Genomic DNA, 25,080 nt, shown 5'->3' on the forward strand with positions numbered 1-25,080 from the left:
ATTATTTTTATTATTTGGATTATTTTTATCATTTGGATTATTTTATTATTTGCATTATTTTTATTATTTGCATTATTTTAATTATTTGGATTATTTTATTATTTGGATTATTTTTATTATTTGGATTATTTTTATTATTTGGATTATTTTTATTATTTGGATTATTTTTTATTATTTGGATTATTTTTATTATTTGGATTATTTTTATTATTGTGATTATTTTTATTATTTGGATTATTTTTATTATTTGGATTATTTTTATCATTTGGATTATTTTATTATTTGCATTATTTTTATTATTTGGATTATTTTTATTATTTGGATTATTTTTATTATTTGGATTATTTTTATTATTTATATTATTTTTATCATTTGGATTATTTTATTATTTGGATTATTTTTATTATTTGGATTATTTTTATTATTTGGATTATTTTTATTATTTGGATTATTTTTATTATCTGGATTATTTTATTATTTGGATTATTTTTATTATTTGGATTATTTTGATTATTTTATTATTTGGATTATGTTTATTATTTGGATTATTTTTATTATTTGGATTATTTTTATTATTTGCATTATTTTTATTATTTTGATTATTTTATTATTTGGATTATTTTTATTATTTGGATTATTTTTATTATTTGGATTATTTTATTATTTGTATTACTTTTATTATTTGGATTATTTTTATTATTTGGATTATTTTTATTATTTGGATTATTTTATTATTTGCATTATTTTTATTATTTGCATTATTTTTATTATTTGCATTATTTTTATTATTTGGATTATTTTTATCATTTGGATTATTTTTATTATTTGCATTATTTTTATTATTTGCATTATTTTTATTATTTGGATTAATTTTATATTTGGATTATTTTTATCATTTGGATTATTTTATTATTTGCATTATTTTTATTATTTGCATTATTTTTATTATTTGGATTATTTTATTATTTGGATAATTTTTATTATTTGGATTACTTTTATTATTTGCATTATTGTTATTATTTGGATTATTTTTATTATTTGGATTATTTTTATTATTTGGATTATTTTTATTATTTGGATTATTTTTATTATTTGGATTATTTTTATAATTTGGATTATTTTATTATTTGGATAATTTTTATTATTTGGATTACTTTTATTATTTGCATTATTGTTATTATTTGGATTATTTTTATTATTTGGATTATTTTTATTATTTGGATTATTTTTATTATTTGGATTATTTTTATTATTTTGATTATTTTTATTATTTGGATTATTTTTATTATTTGGATTATTTTTATTATTTGGATTATTTTTATTATTTGGATTATTTTTATTATTTTGATTATTTTTATTATTTGGATTATTTTTTTTATTTGGATTATTTTTATTATTTGGATTATTTTATTATTTGGATTATTTTTATTTTTTGGATTATTTTTATTATTTTGATTATTTGGATTACTTTTATTATTTGGATTATTTTTATTATTTGGATTATTTTTATTATTTGGATTATTTTTATTATTTGGATTATTTTTATTATTTGGATTATTTTATTATTTGCATTATTTTTATTATTTGGATTATTTTTATTATTTGCATTATTTTTATTATTTGGATTATTTTATTATTTGGATAATTTTTATTATTTGCATTATTTTTATTATTTGGATTATTTTATTATTTGGATTATTTTTATTATTTGGATTATTTTTATTATTTGCATTATTTTTATTATTTGGATTATTTTATTATTTGGATTATTTTCATTATTTTGATTATTTTTATTATTTGGATTATTTTATTATTTGGATTTTTTTATTATTTGGATTATTTTTATTATTTTGATTATTTGGATTACTTTTATTATTTGGATTATTTTTATTATTTGGATTATTTTTATTATTTGGATTATTTTTATTATTTGGATTATTTTATTATTTGGATTATTTTTATTATTTGGATTATTTTTATTATTTTGATTATTTGGATTACTTTTATTATTTGGATTATTTTTATTATTTGGATTATTTTTATTATTTGGATTATTTTTATTATTTGGATTATTTTTATTATTTGGATTATTTTATTATTTGGATTATTTTTATTATTTGCATTATTTTTATTATTTGGATTATTTTTATTATTTGGATTATTTTATTATTTGGATTATTTTTATTATTATCATTATTTTTATTATTTGGATTTTTTTATTATTTGGATTATTTTTATTATTTGGATTATTTTTATTATTTGGATTATTTTTATTATTTGGATTATTTTTTTTTTTGCATTTTTTTTATTATTTGGATTATTTTATTATTTGGATTATTTTTATTATTTGGATTATTTTTATTATTTGCATTATTTTTATTATTTGGATTATTTTATTATTTGGATTATTTTCATTATTTGGATTATTTTTATTATTTGGATTATTTAATTATTTGGATTATTTTTATTATTTTGATTATTTTTATCATTTGGTTTATTTTATTATTTGCATTATTTTTATTATTTGCATTATTTTTATTATTTGATTATTTTATTATTTGGATTATTTTTATTATTTGAGTTATTTTTATTATTTGGATTAATTTATTATTTAGATTATTTTTATTATTTGGATTATTTTATTATTTGGATTATTTTATTATTTGGATTATTTTTATTATTGAGATTATTTGTATTATTTGGATTATTTTTATTATTTGGATTATTTTTATTATTTGGATTATTTTATTATTTGGATAATTTTTATTATTTGCATTATTTTTATTATTTGCATTATTTTTATTATTTGGATTATTTTATTATTTGGATTATTTTTATTATTTAGATTATTTTTATTATTTGCATTATTTTTATTATTTGGATTATTTTTATTATTTGGATTATTTTCATTATTTGGATTATTTTTATTATTTGGATTATTTTATTATTTGGATTATTTTTATTATTTGGATTATTTTTATTATTGTGATTATTTTTATTATTTGGATTATTTTTATTATTTGAATTATTTTTATTATTTGGATTATTTTTATTATTTGGATTATTTTATTATTTGGATTATGTTATTATTTTGATAATTTTTATTCTTTGGATTATTTTTTTATTTGGATTACTTTTATTATTTGGATTATTTTATTATTTGGATTATTTTTATTATTTGGATTATTTTTATTATTTGGATTATTTAATTATTTGGATTATTTTTATTATTTGGATTATTTTATTATTTGAATTATTATTATTATTTTGATTATTTTATTATTTGGATTATTTTTATTATTTGAGTTATTTTTATTATTTGGATTAATTTATTATTTAGATTTTTTTTATTATTTGGATTATTTTATTATTTGGATTATTTTATTATTTGGATTATTTTTATTATTTAGATTATTTGTATTATTTGGATTATTTTTATTATTTGGATTATTTTTATTATTTGGATTATTTTATTATTTGGATAATTTTTATTATTTGCATTATTTTTATTATTTGCATTATTTTTATCATTTGGATTATTTTATTATTTGCATTATTTTTATTATTTGCATTATTTTTATTATTTGATTATTTTATTATTTGGATTATTTTTATTATTTGAGTTATTTTTATTATTTGGATTAATTTATTATTTAGATTATTTTTATTATTTGGATTATTTTATTATTTGGATTATTTTATTATTTGGATTATTTTTATTATTTAGATTATTTTTATTATTTGGATTATTTTTATTATTTGGATTGTTTTTATTATTTGGATTATTTTATTATTTGGATAATTTTTATTATTTGCATTATTTTTATTATTTGCATTATTTTTATTATTTGGATTATTTTTATTATTTGGATTATTTTTATTATTTAGATTATTTTTATTATTTGCATTATTTTTATTATTTGGATTATTTTTATTATTTGGATTATTTTTATTATTTGGACTATTTGTATTATTTGGATTATTTTTATTATTTGGATTATTTTTATCATTTGGATTATTTTATTATTTGGATTATTTTTATTATTTGCATTATTTTTTATTATTTGCATTATTTTTATTCTTTTTATTATTTTATTATTTGGATTATTTTATTATTTGGATTATTTTTATTATTTGGATTATTTTATTATTTGGATTATTTTCATTATTTGGATTATTTTTATTATTTGGTTTATTTTATTATTTGGATTATTTTTATTATTTCGATTATTTTTATTATTTGGATTATTTTTATTATTTTCATTATTTTTATTATTTGGATTATTTATATTATTTGGATTGTTTTTATTATTTTGATTATTTTATTATTTGGATTGTTTTTATTATTTGGATTATTTTTATTATTTGGATTATTTTATTATTTGGATTATTTTTATTATTTTGATTATTTTATTATTTGGATTATTTTTATTATTTGGATTATTTTATTATTTGGATTATTTATATTATTTGGATTATTTTTATTATTTGCATTATTTTATTATTTGGATTATTTTTATTATTTGGATTATTTTTATTACTTGGATTATTTTATTTTTTGAATTATTTTTATTATTTGAATTATTTTTGGTGTTTGGATTATTTTTATTATTTGGATTATTTTTATTATTTGCATTATTTTTATTATTTGCATTATTTTTATTTTTTGGATTATTTTTATTATTTGCATTATTTTATTATTTGCATTATTTTTATTATTTGGATTATTTTTATTATTTGCATTATTTTTATTATTTGGATTATTTTTATTATTTGGATTATTTTATTATTTGCATTATTTTTATTATTTGCATTATTTTTATTATTTGGATTATTTTATTATTTGGATTATTTTTATTATTTGGATTATTTTAATTATTTAGATTTTTTTATTATTTGGATTATTTTTATTATTTGGATTATTTTATAATTTGCATTATTTTTATTATTTGGATTATTTTTATTATTTGGATTATTTTTATTATTTGGATTATTTTTATTATTTGGATTATTTTTATTATTTGGATTATTTAATTATTTGGAGTATTTCTATTATTTGTATTATTTTTAGTATTTTTATTATTTTAGTATTTGGATTATTTTATTATTTGGATTATTTTTATTATTTGGATTATTTAATTATTTGGATTATTTCTATTATTTGGATTATTTTATTATTTGAATTATTTTTATTATTTTGATTATTTTATTATTTGGATTATTTTTATTATTTTGATTATTTTTATCATTTGGATTATTTTATTATTTGCATTATTATTATTATTTGCATTATTTTTATTATTTGATTATTTTATTTTTTGGATTATTTTTATTATTTGAGTTATTTTTTATTATTTGGATTAATTTATTATTTAGATGATTTTTATTATTTGGATTATTTTATTATTTTGATTATTTTATTATTTGGATTATTTTTATTATTTGGATTATTTTTATTATTTGGATTATTTTATTATTTGGATAATTTTTATTATTTGCATTATTTTTATTATTTGCATTATTTTTATTATTTGGATTATTTTTATTATTTGGATTATTTTTATTATTTGGATTATTTTATTATTTGGATTATTTTTATTATTTGGATGATTTTATTATTTGGATTATTTTCATTATTTGGATTATTTTTATTATTTGGTTTATTTTATTATTTGGATTTTTTTTATTATTTGGATTATTTTTATTATTTTTATTATTTTCATTATTTTTATTATTGTGATTATTTATATTATTTGGATTATTTTTATTATTGTTATTATTTTATTATTGGGATTATTTTTATTATTGAGATTATTTTTATTATTTGGATTATTTTATTATTTGGATTATTTTTATTATTTGGATTATTTTATTATTTGGATTATTTTTATTATTTGGATTATTTTATTACTTGGATTATTTTTATTATTTGCATTATTGTTTATTATTTGGATTATTTTTATTATTTGGATTATTTTATTATTTGGATTATTTTTATTATTTGGATTATTTTTATTCCTTGGATTATTTTTATTATTTGAATTATTGTTATTATTTGAATTATTTTTATTATTTGGATTATTTTTATTATTTGGATTATTTTTATTATTTGCATTATTTTTATTATTTGCATTATTTTTATTTTTTGGATTATTTTTATTATTTGCATTATTTTATTATTTGCATTATTTTTTATTTGGATTATTTTTATTATTTGCATTATTTTTATTATTTGGATTATTCTTATTATTTGGATTATTTTATTATTTGCATTATTTTTATTATTTGCATTATTTTTATTATTTGGATTATTTTTATTATTTGGATTATTTTAATTATTTAGATTTTTTTATTATTTGGATTATTTTTATTATTTGGATTATTTTATTATTTGGATTATTTTTATTATTTGGATTATTTTTATTATTTGGATTATTTTTATTATTTGGAGTATTTTTTTTATTTGGATTATTTTTATTATTTTTATTATTTTATTATTTGGATTTTTTTATTATTTGGATTATGTTTATTTTTTGAATTATTTTATTATTTGCATTATTTTTATTATTTGGATTGTTTTTATTATTAGCATTATTTTTATTATTTCGATTTTTTTTATTATTTGCATTATTTTTATTGTTGAGATTATTTTATTATTTGCATTATTTTTATTTTTTTGATTATTTTCTTATTTACATTATTTTTATTTTTTGGATTATTTTATTATTTGCATTATTTTATTATTTGGAGTATTTTATTATTTGGATTATTTTATTAATTGCATTTTTTTATTATTTGGATCATTTTATTTTTTTGATTATTTTATTATTTACATTTTTTTTATTATTTGCATTATTTTTATTATTTGGTTTATTTGATTATTTGGATTATTTTTATTATTTGGATTATTTTATTATTTGGATTAGTTTATTATTTGGATTATTTTATTATTTTGATTATTTTTATTATTTGGATTATTTTATTATTTGGATTATGTTTATTATTTGGATTATTTTTATTATTTGGATTATTTTATTATTTGGATTATGTTTTATTTGGATTATTTAATTATTTGGATTATTTCATTATTTGGATTATTTTATTATTTGGATTATTTTATTATTTGCATTATTTTATTATTTGGATTATTTTATTATTTGGATTATTTTTTATTTGGATTATTTTTATTATTTGGATTATTTTATTATTTCGATTATTTTTATTATTTGGATTATTTTTATTATTTGGATTATTTTATTATTTTGATTATTTTTATTATTTGGATTATTTTTATTATTTGGATTATTTTCATTATTTGGATTATTTTATTATTTGGATTATTTTTACCATTTGGATTATTTTTAATATTTGGATTATTTGATTATTTGGATTATTTTTATTATTTGGATTATTTTTATTATTTGCATCATTTGATTATTTGGATTATTTTTATTATTTGGATTATTTTTATTATTTGGTTATTTTATTATTTGATTATTTTATTATTTGCATTATTTTTGTATTTGGATTATTTTTTTTTATTTGGATTATTTAATTATTTGGATTATTTAACTTATTTGAATAAATCATATTATTCTAATTATTGTAATTATTGGGATCATTTGAATTAGTTAAATCATTTGGATTATTTAAATTATTCTGATTATTTTAATTATTTAAATTATTCAAATTATTTGAATTATTAAATCATTTAAATCATTTTAATATTTGAATTATTTAAATTATTTAAATTATTGGAAATATTACAATTACTTAAATTCTTTAAATTCTTTTCATTTTTTGGATTATTTTAACTATTTTAATAATTTTGATTATATTAACTATTTGAAATATTTGAATTATTTTGATTATTAAAATTATTAAAATTTTTTGAATTATTGGAATTATTTAGATTATTAAAAATATTTGAATTATTTGGATTATTTTAATAATTTTGATTATTTTAACTATTTAAATTATTTGAATTATTTGAATTATTTAGATTATTTAAATTATTTGAATTATTTGAATTATTTGAATAATTTAAATTATTTGAATTATTTGAATTATTTGAATTATTTGAATAATTTAAATTATTTGAATTATTTGAATTATTTGAATTATTTAAATTATTTAAATTATTTGTATTATTTGAATTATTTTGATTAGTAAAATTATTTAATTTATTTTAATACTTTTGATTATTTTAACTATTAAAATTATTTGAATTATTTAAATTATTTAATTTATTAAAATAATTTTAATTATTTCAAGTATTGAGATTATTTCAATTATTTATTTATTATATATTTATTATTTGAATTATTTGAATTATTTTATTTTTATCATTGAGATTGTTTTAATCATTTGAATTATTTTAATTATTTGAATCATTTGAATCATTTTGATTGTTTGAAATATTTTTAATTATTTTAAATATTTAAATTATTTGAATATTTAAATCATTTATATTATTTAAACTATTTAAATTATTTTAATCATTGGAATATTTGAATGATTCTGATTATTACATTATTCTCCTATTAAATAGAAACAGATATCCTCATGTAAGAACTTTTCAACCTTAATAGTTAAATAATACGTTAAAAGAAATTACTTTATTTCTTATTTCCTTACTTTAAATTCAGTTTTATATGTGTTTTATTTTCGCACCGTGGAAATAACCGCAAATACTTCTCTATTCAGAAAGTAATTAATTAAAAAGCAATCAGCGATTTTTCCTCTATTATTTACTGATCGAATTAAATTGTTACATGAATTGATGTTATATATATATATATATATATATATATATATATATATATATATATATATATATATATATATATATATAAATATAGTAAAACAGATGGTAAGATAAGGTAGTATTCTCTGGGAAAATACGTAATAACATTTTTATCGACAGTTAACGTAACATTTTACACTTCGTCCCCACGATATTCTCTTTATTTCCATTTGCATGGAAATATTTGTAAAAATCAAAACAAAAATTTAAATAAATATTTGAAACTTCTGAGTGGGATTTCAATTTTACTATATAAATATAATGTAAAATGATCAACAACTTCCTGATCGGAAAGCGTTATTGATGATCTAATATTTGACTATATAGTGTAGGGAAAAGCGAGTAAGCATTTTTGAATTTTCAAAATGGTTGCAATTTTTGCAATATCAATAGAAATCGTAACTCATTCTGTTTTACGATATGTGGCCAAACTCTGTGTGATCATTTTGCGTTCAATTTATCTAGCAAAGTGAATCTCCACTTCAAAGTCTAAAATATTTTCTCAATTCTCTCCAAGATGCTGAGGTGTTATTGTACGAAAAAAAAAAGAGATTCTCATTTCCGTTGATATCATGCATGCATTAAGAAAAAATACTGTAGCGATTTCATAAGAGTAGACAAATATATGATAAATGAATCGGTTATTTAAATTAAAAAATATTGAAATCTAAATTCTACTTTTACTTGAGCATTGTTTTAGGTTTTAATTGTATCTTATAAATACAACTTTCGTCCGTCTGTCAGTCTGTCTGTCTGTCTATCAGTCACAATTTTAAAGCGTAATAAATTCATTGCAGTGCTTTCCATTTTGAAATATATCAGAAATCTTAACTGTTTTTGTAATAGATTAGACCTTTGCGATGGAAAGACTCAGGTACGTTAGCTGGTTTAACTACGCAATTTGCATAGCTGGGCCAGATAGATATAAAATAAGAATCGAAACAATGAAATGTAAATAAATTTAAATAGTTGAAATAAATAATTGTAAATACTTCAAGTTTAAAGTTCAAAATAAAACAAAGCTAATCTTTTAGAAACGCAAGAGGTTTTGAGATCAAAATAAGTTTTTGATAGATATTAGCTTGCCAACCACAGAAATGGATCATATTGCTTTAATAGTAAATAAAAAAAATCCCCAACAAATTAAGCGGGTGCAATGATTTGAAACCGAAACTTTGACATCTTCAGTTTGGTGTTATACAAACTTACCAAATTTCAACTTCCTTCTAAATAGAACATGAAACATTGCATAACGTTATTGTGTCTGTACTTACTTGTGCACGTTGGAAGTTGAGACCATGTTCCATTAGCTTGACAAGTGGTGTTTGCTCCTTCCAAGCTGAAACCATTGTCACAATGATATGTGACATGAGATTTGTACGAGACGCCGTTTGATACCAACACGAATCCGTTTGGCAAAGCTGGAGGACTTCCGCATGAAACAGCTGTAAATAAGAATACACATTACAAAATTATGGAAACAGCGTTGACATAATTCATTTAAAAGTAAGTTTATTTTTTATAACGCTTATATATTACCGCTCTTTATTAACCATCAGACGGAAGTGCCATCATACATCTGGGGCGAAATAAAACGTTTGTTATCATTATCCAGTAAAATAATGAGGAAAATTCAAATAAGAAATAAGACATGATAAAATATGGATAATATACATTTTAACATAAAAGAAAATCATTTCGTTATATTCATCACCAGTTCACGGAGTAAATAAACTACTCAATGCAATATTACTTTTGTTGGCTTGAGTAACTGATCAAATTTACAGTTTACAGAGTTGGTGCGAAATAAAATATTTCAATCTCATTGGTTAGTGTCTGAAGATAAATAACCGGACGGATTCATCTATCAGAGACTGGAAATAAAAAGAGAAATCGGGACAAATCGATGGATAAGTCAATGTTTCTTATTGTGTACATATATCTTGAATTAGCGATTGAAGGAATGTAAACAAAGTTTCTTTCTCAATAAAGAAAGAGAGATAAGAAGATTAATGAAATACTCTTTTCTTTCATGTAGTAAAATCGCATTTTTTTGTAGCGAGTTTCCGAACATTTACAAAAACTTCTTTAACAACATGACATTTTAGATATTAAAATGAATAAGGAAAAATAGAAATTTTATGTATGCATGTCTGAAAGCAAAATTATCACGCAGTTGTCACATATTTTATATTTTCATATTTTTAGTTTTGAACATTGATATTAATTTACTACTAACCAAGGTATGCGCATATTCAAGGTCCATGTATTGAGTTGTAAAATAAACTTATGTTTTATATAAGTGTGTGTAAATGACATAATAACTTCGTGATCTGTGGTGATGGCGATGCCGGGTTCAATTTCTATCGACTCTATCATACTCATTAACACACTAATACTAATTGGAAAAGGTATGAATCGATTCACATCATAATATTGACACACCGGTTCTCGTAAGATCACCGTAATTAATCAACGTAAAAATTCTAGTAAGTTCGAGGCAGTCTTGAACGATCATTTTCTTTCTTTGGCGGGATTAGATATGATGTAGCCCATTCATAGCTTCGTGATCTGTGGCGATAGCGATGCCGTGTTCAAGTTCTATCCCAGGTACCTCTTCAACAAATTCTGACGATCTGTTTTGGCTATTTTCTGTACTTTTCCAGAGTACTTTTCTAGATGGAGTTTGATCCCCTGACTCTCATGCTAAATCGATTTCATGTCGAACTTTATTGTTGTGAGGAGAGAAGATGACAACAACGGAAAAGTCAGCGTAAAAGGGACGGAATCAAAATAAAAATAACAATAATAAATAATAGCAGAATTCGTGAAAATTTCACGCTAGTTGATATTTTGAAAACATATTATAAACAAAATGAATAAAGAATAAAATAAAATAAATAACGACAAATCTGAAACAATATTTTAGCAATTTTTTAAAAACTTTTAAAGCTAAAAAGAATTGATTAAAAAAAACAGATTTTTTTTCAATGAAAGTTCAACATACAGCAGATTGTTTTGTTTCGTTTTTTCTGAATAATTTTTATATAAATTGTGAAGGAACAGATGTCAATTCACTTGCATTTTTTTTTATTTTAAAAAGAAACTATAATAAAAAAAATTACAGTCTCCTCTCAACATGACTATTTTTTAAATTATAAAATAAAATAACATATTTGAAGCCGTAAACAGACAGCCATGCTTTTTTTTTTTACATTTTTGCAGAGGAAATGGTGTTAATGATTTTTAACTGATGAAGAGTAACAATAACGGAGCTAATTCGTTCCTCATTAATGTTTGCAATGATGATGCTTTTTTGTGACACTGTATGTACAGAAAAGTAAATTATTATTTAGATAATAATAATAATAATAATAAGAAGAAGAAGAAGAAGAAGAAGAAGAAGAAGGAGAGGAGGAGGAGGAGGAGGAGGAGGAGGAGGAGAAAAATATGGTGATGATGATCAAAAAATGGGAGAAGACATTCGTTTTGTGCAAATCCATGGAAGGATCCAGAAACTTACGTGAACATCGAGGTATCCAAGTAATGTTCCAGTTGCCACCTAAAAGGCATTTCATGGGGACAACTTTCATGTTAAAATATGATTCTTGGAATTCATAACCTTCGTCGCATGAGACTCGCACTTGCCGAGAAAACATTTTTGAACCTGCGAATCTGTTAACTGTTGATATTGTCTCGATTAACAGACCATCTCCTTCCAGCATCGGACAGTCTACAAGGAAAGGAAATATTATCAGATTGTACAGAAAGCTATAGATCATCGAATTAATTAAATTAAAATATGATGAATTTCAAATCGTTATTTTCAAGCTTTGGAACGTTAATCACATGTTGGTTGACCTCATGTTCATAACGCTTTAGCCGTTGTACACTTCATAACATTTCGCGTGATTTTTTTATTAATAGGTTGGCATATCGATTCTTTGCGGATATGTTTACACACACACACACACACACACACACACACACACACACACACACACACACACACACACACACACACACAAGAAAACTCTGAAAACACAGAAGGGATTTTCATTCGCTTATTTTATGCTATAAGGTTGACGCCATCTTATCCTCGCGCTGTTCTATTTTATGTACCGTGCGGGTCGGGAGTGATATTCTTACTAACAGCAAACACTGAAGACCTGTTCTTTACCTAGTGATTAAATGCGATCTGACGTTTTCGATTCCCCGATTAGTATCTATCCGAATTGTTTGTTTTGATAACTTCACAACTAAATCAACAAATAACTCACAATATTGTCACAACATAGTTGAATTATAACAACGCATTCTTCACTAAATTCCAAAATTGACCTAGATTTTGTTCAGTGTATTCCTCCTGACTCCAAACACACATATACCACAAACTATCATTAGTATCGTAATTAATATCATTGCCAAATTCTCCAAATCTGTTGTAGCAAGTAACCTTTCACTTTAACCTTTTATTTAATCTAAATGTAATAGACTGTTATCATTCCACGTCCTTTGGTGTTTGGATACTCAAGCAATTATTTTTGAGTTAAGTACAAAAACATAATAACCTAATACTATAGATGATATGGAAATGAAATGGTTCATTTAGAAATTCTCGAGTTTACCAACGACGCCAGAATGCACCGGAAGATTGTCGAAAATACCAAAATATGTATGAATAAATAAACGACCAAGATGATGGATATGGATTGAAACATGTAACGACAAAACATGTATCGAATATAAGATTATCTCTTTCTGACTGGAAGCTCATTGGCTTGGAAAATGGGTGAATTATGAATTCTCTGTAGATTTTAACTCGCGATTTACAACTGTCTCCAGAAAATTCATGCGCACCCATTTTTCAAGGTTGATGGACGTTCGAAAGTGTTGAAAATGACGAAGAATAGTTGAATAGTTTTAGTATATCTTCATTTCTAATTCTTCAACTGATATTGCAGCATTGTGTTCTGTAGGACAGATTCCTCTTCCCTGATAGCCTCTACGTTTGACGACTTTGTGGCGAATTTCATACCTGAATGTGATTTCTAATTGTCTATATACGAGGTGCTGTAAATAAGTTTCCAGACTTTTTTGTACAGGCATTTAACATTATCGCATACTCTTGAAAATTCAGTATGTTATTGCTATACATCTTATGAGATGACTGACTAAGTTTTATGATTTCAGATTCAAATGAACAGCCACAACAGAAATTGGAATACATCCTACTAAAGACTGATTGTCACAGCTGATGAATTTCAAAAATGCAATCTGGACACTTTAGATTAGTTTTTGATTAAATCGAATGTTCAATCAATAATAAATCTCTCGACGGAGGCAACCTTTGTAGGGCAATTGCTCTTGACATATCAAAGGCCTTTGATAGGGTATGGCATAAAGGTTTACTTCACAAGATCTCTAGCTTTGGTATAGCTGGAAATGTCTTCTCAATTATTAAATCATTTCTTTCTGATAGGTTCATAAGAGTAGTAGTTGAGGGGCAAAAATCAGAAGCTCACAGTATTAATGCCGGTGTCCCTCAGGGGTCCATCCTGGGCCCAACTCTTTTCCTGATCTACATTAATTATCGTCCAAATCACATCCTTACATCATTTGTAGACATTTATGCTGACGACACTACCATTTATGGTAGCACATCTAAGACAGTAAACGACCAAGTTCTCTCCAATTCTCTCTCCTCTGATCTTGAGCACGTAGTACAATGGGGTAAGGAGTGGCTGGTTATTTTTAATGCATCTAAAACCAAGCTTCTCTCTTTACATCATCAACATTCTGATCCACATCTGGCATCAATTGAAATGAATGGCTCTCGTCTTCAGGAGGCCTCAAGTTTTGACAAGCTTCTTGGCTTGACCATTACTCCTGATCTTAAATGGAACACGTAAATCAAGTCTGTTGCCAAGGCCGCTGGAAAAATGGTGGGATCTTTCTATCGATCCGGTAGATATCTCACTGCTGATGCTATTCTCTATCTATATAAGAGCCAGGTACGTCCAAGGATGGAATACTGTTGCCACATCTGGGCAGGAGCTGCTAGAAAGGACTTGTCCTGCCTTGATAGAGTTCAAAATAGACTTCATAGCCTCGTAGGAGATGTCCTTTTCTCTTCCTTGCAACCTCTATCTCACAGAAGAGATGTTGCGAGTTTGTCTATGATGTATCGTTATTTTCATGGAAAGTGTTCGACTGAGCTTCAATCTATGGTCCCCCCTTGCCAAACTTTCACAAGAAACACTCGTCTAGCTGTAAACACTATCAATAATTCCCCCCACTCTTTATCTGTGCCTAAACCTAAACGTAGATTCCATGAACAACGCTTCTTTCTTAGAACTGCACGCCTGTGGAATTGTCTTCCGTTTTCCTGCTTTCCGGCTGACTATAATATGGTTGTCTTCAAGTCTAACGTAAATAAGTTCTTGATGAGCCGTTCCATATAAGTTATCAAATTTACCAAATTTTCATTACTAATGATTACTATATTGTTCAATTTCTACTGTACATTCTTTAACCCTTATCCTTGAGTGGCCTCTTGGCCTTGATAATGTGGTGATGCCTATGTAAAAAAAAAAAAATAAACAATAATAGATCGATGAATAATCGCATACGAAAGCAACGAAATAGGTTTGGAAATAAACTGTTCTATTGCGAAATACTCGATCACAGAAAAATCCAACAGAAGCAAAATTAATGATAAAGAAACTCACAGATGAATACTTGTGATTACTTAGCATATGATATATGCTATGAAGATGTATTATAAAACATTACAGCACCACAAAGCTCGCGAGTGGGTGGCTTCAACAAAAACAAACTAATTTTCACTTGAAGCCACATATCATATCGGGTGAAATAGTACTTTACCACAAGTAGTGTCATAATATCTTGAGTATGAGAAGTTACGATGGTTCAATGATTAACGACGCGGACTGGCAACCTGAGTTCGAATCCAGTTCGTTTTACAAAAATCACTTTCACTTTGGGCGTTGGCAAGCTTCACGTAGTCCTTCTCGTAAGTACCCTATGTTTTTCCAGAAAGAATTCTGAATAGAAAAGTATCGGGGAAACCAATGCCAATAATAGAATCTTCGAATTCAATACGATATGGTGCTGGTTTATAAATGAAGTTTTTAACATATTAATGCATTTCATTTGCACTATTTTATTCATAGTTGAACCAAAAAGGCAAAATAAGTACCCACTAGACATAGGACGTAACATATCGGATGAAAGCCAATATTATTAGTACTTTACAACAAGTACTGTCGTATTATCTTGAATATGTGAAATGGTAAGAACAATATCGGGACAAGATCACAGTGTAGTATCTGTTCTGATGCCACACTTTATCTTTTCTGTCCTCAGTCAGTGAAGGAGAAATCCTTCATGATCAAGACAATATTAATTTTTGTTCCTATCCAGAGTGCTCCCTTTTGTGGAGCTGTATTTTCCCCCACATTAAAAGCCGAGCTTGTGTCTAACTATGCCCTCGTGGGGAGGCAAGTTAATAGGAACATTAGAACCAACTGATTTCAATATTACATGAAATGAACAATGTGTGGTGTGAGGTTAACGGATCACATTAGTAAAGCTGAAATTCGCGCTCATAGTTACATGGAAAATGTTAGGACTATACAAAGAGATAAGCAATCGGTGTGAGAAAAGAATGTCTAGAAAGAATGGTGGAAGGGTGCATAAAAGAGGTACACCTTTGATAAAATGATGTGAAAACGTGTGTCTCTGGATTTCCAGGTGAATTAGCTAAACAGAGTATGGAAAGACAAAGTATGGAAAGACACGATAAATCATAGTCTGTAAAGGACGAAGAAAACAGATCCTCCTGCTGCTGCTGTTCTGCTGCTGCTGCTGCTGATGATGATGATGATCTGATTTTAATTACTTCGTAAAACTAAAGATCGTTTAGAGTCGCCATAAAATGACGCTTGCCAATCATCAACATAAATAACTGGAGAAAAGGTAGCAAAACAAGTCGGATATATCTCACTGTAGTGTTGAATAACTAATTGCAGAGTTGCTCCATTTTTGGTGGGAAATTGTTAAAAAAAGAAACGTCGTAAACTTAGACGTAACATACAATCGTAAGAGTTTACAAAAAGAGTTCTTTGTACAAAAAAAAGAGTAAAAATAAAGTTTTTTTAGAACTCGTACGTATTATGTAATGGTTAGAATTAATTACTAGGGAAGCTTTAAAATCCAACATATCTGAGTACAATAAGGCGTCATTTAAAGTGCACACGAGAGGTTACTAGTAGTTGAAACGTTTGAAATAGTATTATAAAGGATTCGCTGTGTTAAAATTTTGTAATCAAATTTACTACACATTTAAAAAAATATATGACGTCACGTTCTCAAATATTGTTTTAAAATACGAAGCATTCTTTTATTATTTTAATATTAATACACATGTCACTATCCCTGTACGCACCAATTGTATATAAAAACAGATGTTATTAACACATAACATTATGTGTAATGCTTATTAGGGACTAGCAAAAAGCTACCAAGCCGGCATTATCCGGAACTGAACGCGGAACCTTATGTACTTATAGCCCTCAGTCCCAAAACTTATATTAAGATTTTTATTTTTATTTTTAAGTTATAAATTAAAATAAAGTAACATTTTATTTGGTTTGGTGTGGTTTCTTTACGGCATATCAACTCTTTTCGTGTTATTCAATACTGAATCCAGTATTTTGTTTATTTTGGTTATTATACCTTCAAGTATTTATTGATGGAGTTGGGTTGTTTTGTAGAAGAACATTGTTGTTTTTGGTTTTGGTTTTGTAGAACATGACTTTTTGCAAAGAGAAAGAAACAAAACAAAACAAACAAAAAAAAACCAATAACATAAATGTTAGGTAAGAAAGTCGGTATCTGTAGATAGTCTTATCTGATAGGACAAATTAAAATTGTTCTACTAAATAATCAATATTTAATCAACGTTTGTTTCTCTGAAGCTTTTTCTTATATATCATCCTCTTTAATATAAATCTCACCTGTCTGTTTTAGTGTATGTATGTATGCATGTATGCATGTCTACCTAAAACTTTCGACAAAGGTGGCGGGTTTTCACGAGATCGGTATCTTGTTGAAGCTCGCCCCTTCGGACGACAAATATCGAAAAATTGGCTAAAAACAGTCATTCTTTACCCTCAACTGGACACTTTTCTACAGGGAGGGGTTGATTTTTTCGCCGATGTTTTAGAAAGTCATCCCCTCTTTTCAATGGGCGCAACAGCAAAGATGTCACCTTCTTTTTACGTTCTTTTCCTCCTTAGCGGTACGGGTTCGAGCCTGCTTACTACCACTTTTTTTTTTTTTTTGCTAAACACACACCTCCAAAAACCGGGCACCCAGGCTAGTATCACATAAAATTCGTGTTACAATAAAATAAATAATTGTACTAAAATTGCATTATGCTTGAAAATAATTCTGTTTTAATTGTTTTGATCGGCCATATTATACAACATAATAACGTTGACACACCGGTTCTCGTTAGGTCACCGAAGTTAAACAACGTTGGGCCTGGCCAGTACCAGATGGGTGACCATTTGGGAGTGCTAGGCGCTGGATGTACTGCGCCGGGATGAAGACATGCCCAAATTTGTAGATGAAGACACGCTTAAAACATGTGAGAGAGATGCACTCTCAGTTTTCGTTAAAACATGCATTTAAGAGAAAGAAAACTGATATAAAACTTGATGTCTACCGTCTGCTCTGTCCGTGGAATTCAATTGCACCGACTGAGATTAGCAGTTGTGTGGATGGTTCTACCACAACCTTCACTATAAACATAACATCTGTGTGTATTATCAGATAACGTAATTATTGTGTGAACCTCATGCCTTAAAATTGACGGGAGAATCAATTAAGTAGGCATAATTTATAATTGATTAAATTGTGAAAAAAAAAAAAAACTATTGGCGACGAGCAATTAAATTATCTGTGAAAATGTAACATGCTGAAGCATTCCCGCTTACCTTGAGTGACGGTAGCACTGAACCCTCGGTTGTGTAAAATAATGCTTGCTTGAAATTTAAGCACCAGCAAACCATTGACTGAAGTTGACATTGGTGGCATATGGTGGCCACTGTGCGTCCCCAGCATTCCATTACCATCTGTTACCTGCATAAGAAGTAAAATTAATTAAAAATTACAAAAGACAAATCACAATTCTACGATGAATTATTGCTCATCGTTTATTTTTAAAGTTTTTTTTTAAAAATTGGCATTCAAACGCTTCCACAATACCTTTTCCCGACACCCAAAAACGTGTTTTTTTTATTTGTATATTGCAGAAAAAAGCATACTATATTTTTTACAAGAAAGTTACCACTTATCTAGATCCGAAGGCTACTCGAGGATATAGGTTAATGAATGTAAGGTGGTAGTGTAGTAATCGTTAATGGTTTAAGTCGGGTAAAATTTAATTATTTAAGGGAACGGTTCAACAAGAATTTATTTTCATTAGACTTGTAGGCTATCATACTGTAGTCGACCAGGAAGCAGGGCAGTGGAGCAGTGTTCCACAGGCGAGCAGTTCTAGGATATCTGTTGAAATTTTCTAATGTTCCGAATAAAGGCCTTTAATTATCGGCATTTTAAAGATTACTTTTGATAATTTGTATTATTTGGATAATTCGGACTACTATTTCCATCTTGGTTGCTATTCTTACACATTTTTAACCGATGTAACCTCCGACCTTTTTCAGGTGCGTACTTGTTGAATCTGGGAATCTTGATGTCGAACTGAAGAATCTGTATGGAATTTCGAACGGAATTTTTTTATTACATATATGTAGGTAGCATGCTCTCGTTCATTGGCGAAGAAATTTGAGGAAGTAATCTCAAATTACATAGATATGCATGTCAATAGTTTCATAGCGTGAATAATATGTGTAATAGCAATGTGGGTTAGGGTTAGCAATGTGATACGCAGTGTGACATTATGTATGTGTGTTGGTTTACCTTGTTCTTGTTAGTACGTGAGTAGCAATTCGTCATTGAAGATTCCTTTCTGCCTCAGCACGGAGGAGGCGTGTATAGCATATATTCTTGTGTTCTTCGATGCACCGACTTAAGAAACCTGGAGAAATCTTATTTTGTTGACTAAGTCACTATTTTCATTGGCTTCGTTTTTTTTTTTTTTTTTTTTTTTTGAAACAGAATTGTTTTGGAGTTTTAAACGATTCGCATTAGTTGAAAATATTTTGTTAACACGTTCATGTGAAAATTAACATGCTTTTGTGAAGTGGAATCGAGAGCGAACTCTAACGAAGCGGAAAAATAAAGAGGTAGCTATTCAAACTCTTTGCTTTTTTTTAGTGTTCGTCCGAACTGTATTTCAATCTCACTATAAGATGACGTCATGCCACAAATATATATAAACAACGGAAATGTTCCCGTTCTCTCTTTCTCTTTCACACGTAGAAAATTTTAACGTTGGAAACATGGGTAACACACAGGGTCTGTCGTTTTCCATTTCAAATATAATGGAATGTTTTTTTAGTGTCAAGAACAAAAAAAAAATATTGCATTTTTTAATAGTGAAAATTAATAAGGTCAACTTATATTAAAAGAGTATTACGAACCTGGACAAAATCAGCTTGTTCTAAAGCAAAATCAGTGAAAAAAATATGGATGGGCGGATCGTTTGGCTCCTTCGTAGTCAATTTCCACTCGCATTTAATATCGTTCGGGTAGCGGCTTTCACTTGGATTTAAGAAATTGTAACCTGGGGACGTAATGTTGCTAAATGGTGACACCATTGTAATGTCACAACCTAGAAAGAAGAGAAATAGAAGAACATGAATTAATTGCAAGGTAAGTAAAGTTATTTTATTAATCTTAAACGTAACCAACTCATTCATTAAATAGCAAATAAGATATTATTACATATTATTTGACTTGGATAAATAATCATATCAGAACAATTACATTCAGAAACGGTGCTACTTACCCCTGAATTGCCTGCTTTACCCGGGGTCCTGAATGAATAGTTTCAAGAATGTTCTGGAGACCTTCTTCATTTTAGTTACTGTCACCTTACATAAAACGTTGTCGAAAAATTTACATAAAAATGTCTCCTAAATGTAACAATATCTAGTCCAAAATCTGAGCTCCAATCTATGGTCCTCCCTCGCCAAACTTTCACAAGAAACACTCGTCTATCTGAAAACACTATCAATAGTTTCCCGCGCTCTTTATCTGTGCCTAAACCTAAACGTAGATTTCATGAACAAAGTTTCTTTCTTAAAACTACACGCCTGTGAAACTGTCTTCCATTTGCGTGCTTTCCAGCTGACTATAATATGGTTGTCTTCAAGTCCAATGTAAACAAGTTCTTGACTTAAGTTAACGAATTTACCGAATTTTCATTACTAAAGATTACTATATCGTCCAATTGACTACTGTACACTCTTTAACCCTTATCCTTGAGTGGCCTCTGGGCCTTGATAAGTGGTGATGCCTATGTAAAAAGAAAACTATCCATGTGTGCTTATTTTAAATTCTATTACACGGACGCTATTTTTGTAACAGCTATGATGTTCAGCTTGACACTTTGTATTACTTATAAAATTTACAATTAATGAATTCTTTGTATTGTCTGCTATGTAAGATATTGAATGTCAAATATTTTGTAATACTATCGACATTCTTCTGCTCCCAAGCGCTGGAGTGACTGAAATGGTATTTTAAAACAATGTAGAGCAGTTATTTTAGGACAAAGACTAGACCGGGGATGGGTCAATGTATTTTGGAGTGTATTGACGTTTTTTAGGTGCGGTTTTAATTAAAATGTGACAGATGACAGGAATAAAAGGACTTGCTATATATTTAGGATTGGCAAGGGGTTTTACGAGTTCAGTTGACGACAGTTAGGAGTAACCAGTTTGACGAATTGGACGACAGTGGCAGTTGGACGCAGGTCAAAGGCAGATCGTGGTTTGGACTAGGTCGAGAGAGTTTTTGGAGATCGAGGTGAGCCGATGACGACTCGACTGTATATTCAGATGTTATCCTTAGCGCTTTGAGGGTAGTTCCTCCCACAACGGCGTAACACGTGCACCCTGAACCTATTCAATATGTACAAGAAGTATCGGATTATGTGTTTCCCTTTGTAGTTGTGTTGTGTATTTTATGTGCACTTGTGAACCCTTGTGCACAACCTAAACACTAACCAATGTGAGAGACAACGACAAGGTCATAAGAAGAAAGGAGAAGAAGACCACGGCACACAACGAGCAGGTGACTGCATGATGTCACAATTTTATCTAGTTTTAAATTGTGTTCTTTTTCCGTTTGATTTTACTGCAAAAACGCGCTGTCTGGCGGATATAGAGTCATCAACAAAGAAATAGTCGCACTAACGTATTACTATCGGTTTGTAACCGGCTGTAAGTATGATTCTCTCTTTCTCTCCACTCACTGTGTCGGCTGTATACAAAACCCGAAATGAAATAACAACTTTCAAACAACAAATGTTCGAATTGATTTCGAAGTACAATTGAGTTTTCGCAGAAAGAGGAAGAGCGAACAAGTGAATGAGAGAAAGTGAGGGAGAGAGTGAGAGTGAGTGAGAGAGAAGGGAAAGAGAGGGACAGAAAGAGAGAGAGAAAGAGAGAGAGAGAGAGGGGGGGAGGGAGATAAAGGCTTACTTCAAATGATTTTACTTCCAACTTTTCCAGCAGTTCTCCCACATTCAAGAGGGCTATTAAAACGAAACTATCAAGGTATAATGTGACCGATAGGAAATGTCAGTACGAATTATTCAACAATTGGTCAAGTACAAGACCGAATCGAATCACATTTGGCATGAAGCATCTTTGGGGTTGTAGGTGCAACATAGGAAGAGCAAAGATTAATATTACTAATGCGGCTATTTCTGATACTAAAAACAATCAACACTTGTAGGCTTGTAGGCGACAAAATTGCAACAAATTTTGCAGGAATCATTATCAGCATTTCAGATGTATTGTAGGATCAGAATTATAGTGCAACTACTACTACTACTACTACTACTGCTACTACTACTACTACTACTAATAATAATAATGACAATAATATGAATATGAATAAAATATTGCATCGAATTTAATATGAAGAACCCAAAAGATATAATATGAGATGGATATTTTAATACTGATTCTATATTATTTTTACGGTCAATACTACTACTACTACTATGTGCACCACTACTTGACTAAAGGTCATGAAGTGTTACTTGCAGCAGTGGTGGAAGAGGAAGAACTAGATAAAGAATTACTGGAACGTAAGCAGAAGTACAAGGAAAGAATCGAAGTTGAAAAGTTGACTGGGTTGGTAAGAGTGAAACTTCATGGTCAGTTTAAGCGAGATACTACGGCACTGAAATCTCAAGACACGTGGAATATTTTGTTTAAAGGTGACTTGAAAAGAGAGACAGAAAATTATATTTGATGCTTAGGAACAGGCACTAAATATAAATGCCATCAATAGAAACATTTTTGGGAATGGCTGTTTTTATAAGGGCAGCTTGTTTCGTAGAACTCTTGAAATAGTTTCACACATTGTAAGTGCGTATTCTACACTTGCTAAACAAGAGTACAAATGACGCCATGATAAAATATGTTCCAATCTGCATTGGAGTTTGTGCGAAAATATTAGAATCCAAGTGACGGACAAGTGGTTACAACACCACCTAGAATACGGTAGTGGAAAATAGGGACGTTAAGATTCTCTGGGATATCATGGTTCAGTTTGACGGAGAGATGACTCACAGGAAACCAGATATTGTGAACAAAAGACCAATGAACGCCAAATTATTGATGTGGCTTGCCCAAACGACATAAACTTAACATGTAAAAAGAATGAGAAACTACGGGACTATCAGAAAGTGAGGGAGGAGATTTCTAGGTTGTGGAATAAGGAAACTTCCATAGTACCAATCATCATAGGTGTGCTTGGCTCAATTCCAGATGATCTTGAGAAACAGTTGAAACCCTTCGAAATCAAGTACAACATCACGATATTCAATAAGTCAGTTCTGCTTAGCACATCAAACATCCTATGTCAGTTTTTTTCTATCTAATTGACCTTTTGACTATGCTCACTAGCTTTGGTGAAAAAGCCTGCCATTGAGTAAAAAAACAAAAAACAAAACAAACAAAAAACAAACAAAAAAAAACAAACAAAAAAAAAACAAACAAACAAAAAAACAAAAAAAGAAAAAAACAAACAAAAAACAAACAAAAAAAACGCTGTAAAAGATCACAACGCTGTGAAGTTAACGAACATAATAATAATAATAATAATAATAATAATAATAATAATAATAATAATAATAATAATAATAATTAACCAAAAAATAATATAAAAATAGACACGATCAAGTGGGGAAGGCCATACAATGGGAAATATGTAGGCATTAAATACCCTGAAAAATAGTACAAGCACTAACCGACAGCAATACTTGAAAATGAAAACCACAAAATCCTATGGGATATGGATATACAAACGGATAAACCTGTCCAAGTAAGAAGACCGGATGTCATAAGAGTTAACAAGAAGGAAGAGTCCTGCCAGATTTTTGCAGACGAGAGAGTGAAGATCAAAAAGACAGAGAAACGAAGCAAATACACGGAACTGACCAGAGAGCTCAAAGAAATACGGAACATAAAAAAAGTCAAGATAGCAACACTAATAGTAGGTGCATTAGGAAAAATACCAAAAATCTTTGAAAAAGAATGAGAGAAACTCGAATCAGAGGGATGACTGAGAAGGTATAACGTATAACAATAATAAAAATGGCTGAAATATTAAGGAAAACTCTTGAATGCAGAGACTAACACATGCGAGCTAAATACACAAATCGGACATGGAGAAACTGCTACAGATGTGAAAGAAACATCACATAAAATCATAAAAAATGCAACTGTATAAATGTAGGGAACCTGCTCCACCCTATTATTTGAGCGGGTGGGTGTCAAAATAAACTGGCGCCCCACCAAATAAGTGAGAATAATTAAAGAGGATGGAAAGACCGAAGAGGGAAAGCATTAGCCAGACACCCGCTGGATGCGCAAAGAGGTCTAGGACAATAGGGAGGCTTATTGCCACCCAAATTCCAGTGAAGATCAATGGTCGCTGCCAACGAGAAATTAATGGTAAGCGGCTATTGCAATAACGCAAATTCTTTTGCAAAGGTTATCGAAAAAGCTGGAGAGCACTGGAAATCTGAGGAGACTTTT

At 26.7% G+C, this 25,080-nt stretch overlaps 1 protein-coding gene across 1 annotated transcript in view; it reads right to left on the bottom strand.

Annotated features, from left to right (window-relative positions):
* LOC145296308 (CUB and sushi domain-containing protein 2-like) overlaps positions 1-25,080 on the bottom strand; it is a 120,592-nt gene that overhangs the window by 55,297 nt on the left and 40,215 nt on the right. Inside the window, exons 11-14 of the mRNA XM_080142508.1 lie at positions 20,443-20,633; positions 18,832-18,976; positions 12,330-12,539; positions 10,081-10,251 (exon numbers count right to left, since the gene is read on the bottom strand). Coding sequence (XP_079998634.1) covers positions 10,081-10,251; positions 12,330-12,539; positions 18,832-18,976; positions 20,443-20,633 — 717 coding nt within the window. The remainder of the gene's footprint in view (positions 1-10,080; positions 10,252-12,329; positions 12,540-18,831; positions 18,977-20,442; positions 20,634-25,080) is intronic.

Source organism: Euprymna scolopes, chromosome 16, assembly GCF_053919585.1.
Source record: "Euprymna scolopes isolate OS-2025 chromosome 16, ASM5391958v1, whole genome shotgun sequence".
In the NCBI taxonomy this organism is placed as follows: Eukaryota; Metazoa; Mollusca; class Cephalopoda; order Sepiida; family Sepiolidae; genus Euprymna; species Euprymna scolopes.